Source organism: Plasmodium gaboni, chromosome 3 (genome assembly GCF_001602025.1).
Source record: "Plasmodium gaboni strain SY75 chromosome 3, whole genome shotgun sequence".
NCBI lineage: Eukaryota > Apicomplexa > Aconoidasida > Haemosporida > Plasmodiidae > Plasmodium > Plasmodium gaboni.
In genome coordinates, this window is record NC_031483.1 from 373,167 (window position 1) to 381,778 (window position 8,612).

Sequence of the window (8,612 nt, forward strand, 5' to 3'; positions counted from 1 at the left end):
TATATATATATATATATATATATTTATTTATTTAACACATAATTATTTTCTTTTTAATAATAAAAAACAATCCATTAATGTTGTAGAATATTATTGTGAAAAAGTATATATAAAAAAAAAAAAAAAAATGAAATTATAAAAATAAATTATGTACAACCAAATGAATACGTTATGGAAAAAAAAAAAAAAGAAAAAATATTAAAGGAACAACTTGATATAAAATAATGCAACATACATATATTGAGATATTACCATTTAAAAGTTTTGAATATAAAATAATATGATTAATAGTGTACGCCTTTCATTTCTTATTTCTTGATAATATCAACTAAGTTGCGGTTATATAAATAAATAAATATATATATATATATATATATATATATATATGTAGATATTAATTAAATAAAATATATAAGTTTTTTTTTTTGTTTTTTTTTTTTAATAATTTTCCGCTCCTAAATATATATATATATATATATGTTTATATATGTTTATATTCCTTTATAGAAAGCAAAATATAATTTTGTACCATTTTAACATATATAAATATTTTAAATTGTATAAATGTTTAGCATTCCTACATATAATAATTATCTACTTCTAACATTATATATTTTTTATTTTTATTTTTATTTTTTGATATGTTATTTTCTTTGGTGAGCATACCTATGTATTTTATATATATATATATATATATATATTTTTAATAGAATTTGAAAAAAAAAAAAAAGGAATTATAAATTATTATAAATTACCTTAGCATGTTTATGTATTTATAAATATGCATACTATTGTATATTCATTTTTCACATTCTTATAAATGTCTATACATTTAAGAAATAATAATAAAATTTATGCTACATAAATAATATATATATATATATATATATATATTTATTTATTTATATATATATATACAATTATGCAATTAAAAAACAATTTTTACCTTTCAGAAAAAAAAGACACCGAAAAAATTGTTAATAAATATTCACACTTTGATAATTCGATAATAAAAAAAATCTACCCTTTTTCTAAAAATAAAGATGAGAAAGTTGTAGATAATTTTGATTGTGCGTTCGAAATTTTGAATAACGTTTATAATATAGAATTACCGATATTATATAAAATGTTTGATATAAATAATATTTGTGTATCTTTAAAGTTGAAATTGCAAATAAAAAATAACAATGAAGGATCAAATAAAAATCATTTTTTATATTTCGATATAAATCCAGGAGGAATCATGTCCAAAAATCAGGAGAAAATTTATTATGAGTATAAATTTAATGGGGATAAAGATGACGAGGCGTTGGAAAAGATGTCAAGGGAACAAAAAATGAAATACGTAATAAAATATATGTAGCATAAATATAAATATAAATATATATATATATATATAATATGTAATATATATATATACATATACATATACATATATATATATATATTTTTATTTTTTTTTTTTGAGCAGTTTTCTTCTGTGTCGTGTAAGTTGGCAGGTAAAGTCATAGAATACAAAGAATCAAAGTATAGATTGATAAAAGTACTTCAGTCAGCTATATATGGAAGTGTTTATTTATCAGAAGTTTTTGAAGGTATTGGGAACGGTTTAGTAAGGAGATATAAAGCTATAAAAATATTGTCTAAGCATCTTATAGAGATGGCTAAGGATAGAGTACAAGAAGATCCATTATCTGAATATTATTATAGAGATAGTATGAGTGGTCATAGTAATATATTAAGTTGTGATAACATTTTTGATGACAATTTATATATATATATGGTGATGCCTTTTGCTATACATGGAGATTTATTTGAGGTTATGAAAATTCGGAATAAGTGTTTTTCTGAAGAAGAAGCAAGATATTTATTTCATCAGATATTATTAGCTATTAAATATTTACATTTAAAAAAAATGGCATTACGAGATATATCTTTAGAAAATATTCTTTTATTTGAAAATGAAGAAAATGGATTAATATATCCCGTTTTAAATGATCCAGGACAAGCAATATATTTTAATGTAAATAAAAAAAATCATGTAATATTAGAAAATTATAAAAAAATGTTTGGTAAAATATTTAGACCTCCTGAAATTTATATGAAATCTAAATATGACCCTACAAAGATAGATATATTTTGTGCTGGTTATATTCTTTATTTCTGTTTAACAAAATGTGAACTTTTTAAATCTTCATCAGAAAAAGATAATTATTGGAAAATGTTTAAATATAAAAATTATAAACAATTATTAAAAGAAAAAAAAGGATTAAATTTATCAAAACAAGTTATTGATTTAATTTTTAATTGCTTACATCCAGATTTTCATATGAGATATAATATAAATGAAGCTCTGAATCATGATTGGTTCAAAGGAAGTATATTCCCTCTACACAATTTTAATTTATATATAAACAAAGATGATAATAATAAGAAGAACAACAACAAAAACAATAAGAAAAATAATACATGTAATAATAAAAGTGAAAAAAATAATACATGTAATAATAAAAGTAATAGGAATAATATCTATGACAATAATGATGAGGAAAGGAGCAAAAATTTATCTTCTTTAAAACTTTCTCTTCAAATAGAAAAATATGCCAAAAAAAATAATATCCCTATATATCCTGATTCGATTCTAGAGTTTTATATTTATGAGCATATATTTTTCTCTTCCATAGATAACTTAATAAATGAAAAAAAGCATGGGTCACCAAACAAATTATTTCCTTCACATAATAAGATAAATATGGTATATAAAGAAAATCGGGGGGATGATAATAAAAAAAAAAATACTTTATTATATAAAAATATGCACGTGCCAGTTCATTTAACACATAATAATAATAATAATAATAACACCAGTTGTGTTGTTTCCAATTTTAAAGAGAAAAAAAAAATTTGCAATAATCATAAAAATTACAATAATTTGGAGAGCACCACAAATAAGAATGCTGTTATGATTGAAAAGAAAAAACATATTAATGCTCATGATAATATAATATCTATAAAACCATATGATGAAAATCTTATAAAAAGGCAAACTATATATATGAATAAAGGATGTAATGTTCCAGGTAGTGCATACACAAATGTATGTGAAAGAAATATCGAACGTGTTAATATGAATAATTATTGTGGCAAAAGATTCGTAGATGAGATAGATATTTACAATAATATATATCATAATGATAAAAAAAATATGATTGATGATAATAAAAAGGGAGAATGTGATAAAAAAAATAAGACTGATGATAAAAAAAATAAGACTGATGATAAAAAAAATATGATTGATGATAAAAAAAATAAGACTCATGATAAAAAAAATAAGACTCATGATAAAAAAAACAAAATTGATGATAAATTAAATTATAATATGTGCAATGGATTTGTAAAATCTAATGGTGATCTTAACGAGACGTTCAAAACTAATATTCTGAACAGTTATCAAAAAAGTATATACAAATTGATAGAATTAAAAACAAAGGAAAAGAAAATAACACATTTGGATATAATATCTGATGAGAATAAAAAGGATACTTCTCTGAGTGTTTTATCAACTAAAGAAATGTCAAGTATGAAAAAGGAGGGTTCGTCATTTTTAAATAATAAAAGGGAGGTGGACTTGGAAGGTCATGATCATATGCTAGATATTTTTAGAGAAGATAAAATGAGAGGAATTAAAAATGGGGTGGATAAACATGACATTAACAATAAAATAAATAATAATAATAATAATAATAATAATAGTAATAATAATAATTATTATTATTATAGTAGTAGTTGTTGCTATGGTAGGGGGGAAGACCAAATGAAACCAATTATAAAGAACAATATTTTGATAAACAATATGAGTGGCATAGATAACTATATACATACTAATAGACATGATCTAATTATAAAAGAAGATAATAATAAATTACAACAGAATAAGATATCTTCAAACGATGACACATTAAATGAATATTCGTCATTTGTAGGTAGTTTAAATATGAACACGAAGATATTGAAAAACAAATTATTAGAGATGAAAAAAAAAAATTATTTAAATATGAACGGGCATGATAAAATGTTGAAGGATGCAAGTGAAAGGACAAATAAAATTGTCAACAAAGAGAATCATCTTGTTGTCAATAAGGAGAATCATCTTGTTGTCAATAAGGAGAATCATCTTGTTGTCAATAAGGAGAATCATCTTGTTTGTAATAAGAATAATAATGTTGTTTCTAATAAGATAGAAAAATATGTAGATGCTTTCTCGTCACATATAGCAACAGACAGTAAGAGAAAAAGAAAGTGCGAATTATTATCATTCCAAGACAGTTCTATGGATATATCAAATTTAGATACTTCACAGTTTGAAATAGATCTTTCTCATAGCGAGATACAAAACGAAATGTGTAAAGAAAATAGTTTTTTTAAATATCAGCTAGAAAATAAACTAGTATTAGCATTAGAAAAAGAAATAAAAGATGAAGAAAAAAATTTGCAAAATGAACTAGATGAAAGTAATTCGTATATGTTTATAGATAGTGTTGACAAAGGATTATTAAATAAAAAACAAAGTAGAGATATTAAAAATATTAAAGATATTAAAGATATTAAAGATATTAAAGATATTAAAGATATTAAAAGTAAACACTGCATGGATGCAAATAAAGATACTTATATATTAAGATATAAAAATGACAAATGTCTAAGAAGGAAAAAAGGGATATCACAAAATAAATTACTTATAAAAAAGAAAAGGACAAAAATTAAAAGTAATGAGAAAAAAAGAAGAATTAATTGTTTTTTAAAATTATATAAAAGAAATAATATAAAAAGAATATTCATAGAGATAGCGCTTGGAGATTATGTAGATGTGAAATTGTGTAATTTGAATGATAAGACTGTTATATTAAAAAATGAAATAAAAGATATGACAAGAGGGGAAGTATATTTGGATTTTTTAAATAAAGATGATAATATGAATAATATGAATAATATTAATAATATGAATAATATGAATAATATTAATAATATCCATAGTATCAATAATGAACAGGTGGTGATAAAAAAAAAAAGAGAATCGAATAATGTAACCCCCCATAGTAAACATAATAATAAAAAGAATTATTGTAATAATATTTTTGGAGCTCATTCATTACAAAATAGACATACGATTACACCAGAAGTATCATCTAAATTTTTATTTACGAGCATGAAAAATTATTTTCATAAGTCTAATAATTCAATGGGTATAAACAAAACAAGTGGTTCTAATATTTTTAGACATACCATGTGTGTGGTAAGTGATATAAAAGATAAAGATAAAAATAAAAATATAAATATAAAAGATACAAATAAAAATATAAAAGATACACATAAAAATATAAAAGATACATATAATATTAATTATAAAGAACAAACTTCCAAACCTTTAACTAATAAATTGTTCATATCAAAAAAAGAAGGTGATAGTCATATTGCATCATCCAAAAAAAGGAATGATGATAATATAAAGGTGATAAAAAAAATTAATGCATCAACTCAAAAAGTAAGTGAAAAAAGAAATAATAATAATATAAATATAAATATACAAGGAGTTAAAAACAAAAGTAAATATATTCTATCAAAAACGGATTCGATGAAAATAAAGGGGATTCATAAAAATAAAAATAAAATTAACGATAAAATATTCAAAAAGGAGATAAAGAAAAATATTATTTGTAAACAAAAAAAAGGGAAGAATAAAGGGCACATAAAAACACATAAAGATAATATTAACATATATAAAGGAGAAGCAGATCATATTGAACATCCGAGTTGCCATTTGAAAGATATCAAAAAAAATAAAACTAAAACTAAAACTAAAACTAATGGTAATAGTAAAAGTAATAGTAAAAGTAATAGTAATATTTTGGAAGAATATATAGAGGATGATACAAATAATTATGATATTATTCAAGAATCTGGAAGTGATCTATATGTAAGTTGTGATGAGGGTTGTTATAAAAATGGAGATATATATAACATGGAAATTATAAATAATGTGAATAATATACAAAAAATAGATAAAAATTATAATGGTATGGATTATAAAGATAATTCAATGAAGAATGATAAAAATCAGATGAAAGATGAAATTAAACTATTACTTTGCTCGTCCTCAGAAAAAAAAAAAAAACAAAAAAAAAAAAAAAATTCATATATACCATTAACAATAACAAGTAGGAAGACAATAGCTTACCCAATTAGTGAGAAGAAAAATAATGTTAAAAATAAATTGCCTATTTCAAAAAGAAATACATATGTAACATATTCTAATGTGGATGATATAGAGAATAATAAAAAAAAAGGAGAGGATAAAAAAAAAATCAGGAGTGATAATCATGTAGGGCTAGAAAAGTTTCTAAATGAAATGTCTGAAATGTTTGAAAAAAAAAAAAAAAAAATTAAAAAGAATAATATAAATGAAAATATAAACAAAATAAATAATATAAATAATATAAACAAAATAAACAAAATTAACAAAATAAATAATATAAACAAAATAAATAGTATAAATAGTATAAATAATGTAAAGACATATCAAGAGGAAAAAAAAAAAATAAAGAACAATGTTACTGTTTTAAGGAACAAATTAAATGACAAATGTAAAAAAGAAAAAGTCGGATTAAAAAAAAAAAAAATAGAAAGGAAAAACACCACACTTTCTATAAAAAAACATGATGATAGTATAAAGAAAAGGAATGAAAAAGGAAATAAAATAATAAAGAATAATAAATGTGTATGCTTAAAAAACAAGGGGACTCAAATAGAAAATAAAAAAAATGGTATCATTATAGGAGGAAAAAAAACAAATCAATTATTAAGGATGAAAAAGGGAAAGCATCAAAATAAAGTGGAAAATAATATAAATAATGTAAAAGATGTAAAAAATGTAAAAAATGTAAAAAATATATATAATTTAAATAATTTACATAATACAAATAATTTACATAATACAAATAATATATCAAACGAATTCGAAAAAAAGAAAATAAACATACATTATTTTAAAAAAGGTATAAAGGATAAGATAGAAAATATGGGGAATATAAAAGTGTCGAGAGATATAGAAAAAAAGAGAAAGAACAATCTTATAAATAATAAAGAGGAAGGGTTGTTGCATGAATGTTTAATAAATGTTGAGAAAATCAAAGGTGAACATATATATGAGTGGTATAAAAAGTTTATAAACAATTCGGATGAAAAAGAAAAGTTGAATATAGATGATTCAAAAAATTACAATAACAATATGTGTGATCATATAAAAAATAAAATCGATGTTGTAAATATAATTCCTACAAGTGATACTAGACAAGATAATAATAAAATAAATAAAATGATGAAAAATATATCAATGCAATATTTGACACAACCTTGTGCAGATTTATCTACATCTTTGAAAGGAAATATAAATGAAAAGAAAAATATAATAAATGATAAACATGAAGGGATATATACAAAGCATGACAATCTTAATCAACAAATTGAACGGCATGTTAAACGACATGTTAAACGACATGTTGACAAATCTATATGTCATCAGGATGAGAATAAAAGAAAGATAATTCAATTTAAAGGTGTAGAGAATAAAACTCCTCATACCTTTTTACCATTTAAAAATGATAAGAATAAAACATATTTAGAAATACTAAAAGATGTTAATTATATAAATAATAAGACAGAAATACAACATAATATTACAAACAAGAGACATATTGAGAATAGGTTTTCTGTTGATGTACCTCATAATATAAATTATAAAAATATAGATCATTATAATGGAGAAAATAGAATATTATCATCACAAAAACAAAATAATAATAATAATAATAATATTAATTATTATAAAAATAATTCTACCTCATATTTAATAAATCAGGTTGATTCTTTAAATCCTTTTAAAGGGGTTGTCAAAAAAAATGATGATAAAGAAAAGAAAAAAATCGAATCAATTTGTGAATCTGAGGGGAATAAAAAGTCTCAATGCTTAATAAATAATAAAACATTATATGTTACATACCCAGAAAAAAACAGTTCGTCATGTTATGAAAATACTTATGATTATATCAATCATATAAAATATGAGTGTGGAAATAAAAATAATGATATTAAAAGGAACACTAATTGTCAATATATGACGAACGAACAGAATAATAATAACAAGTGTGTTGAGAAGAATAAAATGGATATATATACAAATGAAGAAATGAAAACACATATGAAGTCTTTTTATTTTAATACTAATTATTTAAATGCTACACGTGCTACATATTTAGCTCATCAACATTATTATAATAACATGACAAGTAATAATAAAACGCAATGTTATGAAAAGAAAGATATAAAGAGATAGATGTCACACGGGGGGATAATAAAATGAAAACTATATATTTTATAATATTCACCCTAGATCCATAAAATAAAATAAAATAAAATAAAAAGGAATAATCGAATCTGTGTTATTTGAACATATATATATACATATATATATGTATATATTTATTTATTTATATTTTTTTTTTTTTTTTTTTTTTTTTTTTTTTCCATATTTGTCTTGTAAAAAAAAAAGTAAAAGC

At 21.2% G+C, this 8,612-nt stretch overlaps 1 protein-coding gene across 1 annotated transcript; it reads left to right on the forward strand.

Moving 5' to 3' along the window:
- Positions 1–922: 922 nt before the first annotated feature.
- On the forward strand, positions 923–8,389 carry PGSY75_0311400 (putative protein kinase; the record flags this gene model as incomplete). The annotated part of the gene is made up of 2 exons (XM_018783969.1): positions 923–1,345; positions 1,472–8,389. The coding sequence occupies 2 exons, from the start codon at positions 923–925 to the stop codon at positions 8,387–8,389; spliced, it is 7,341 nt and encodes a 2,446-aa protein (XP_018643552.1).
- Between the last annotated feature and the right edge of the window lie 223 nt (positions 8,390–8,612).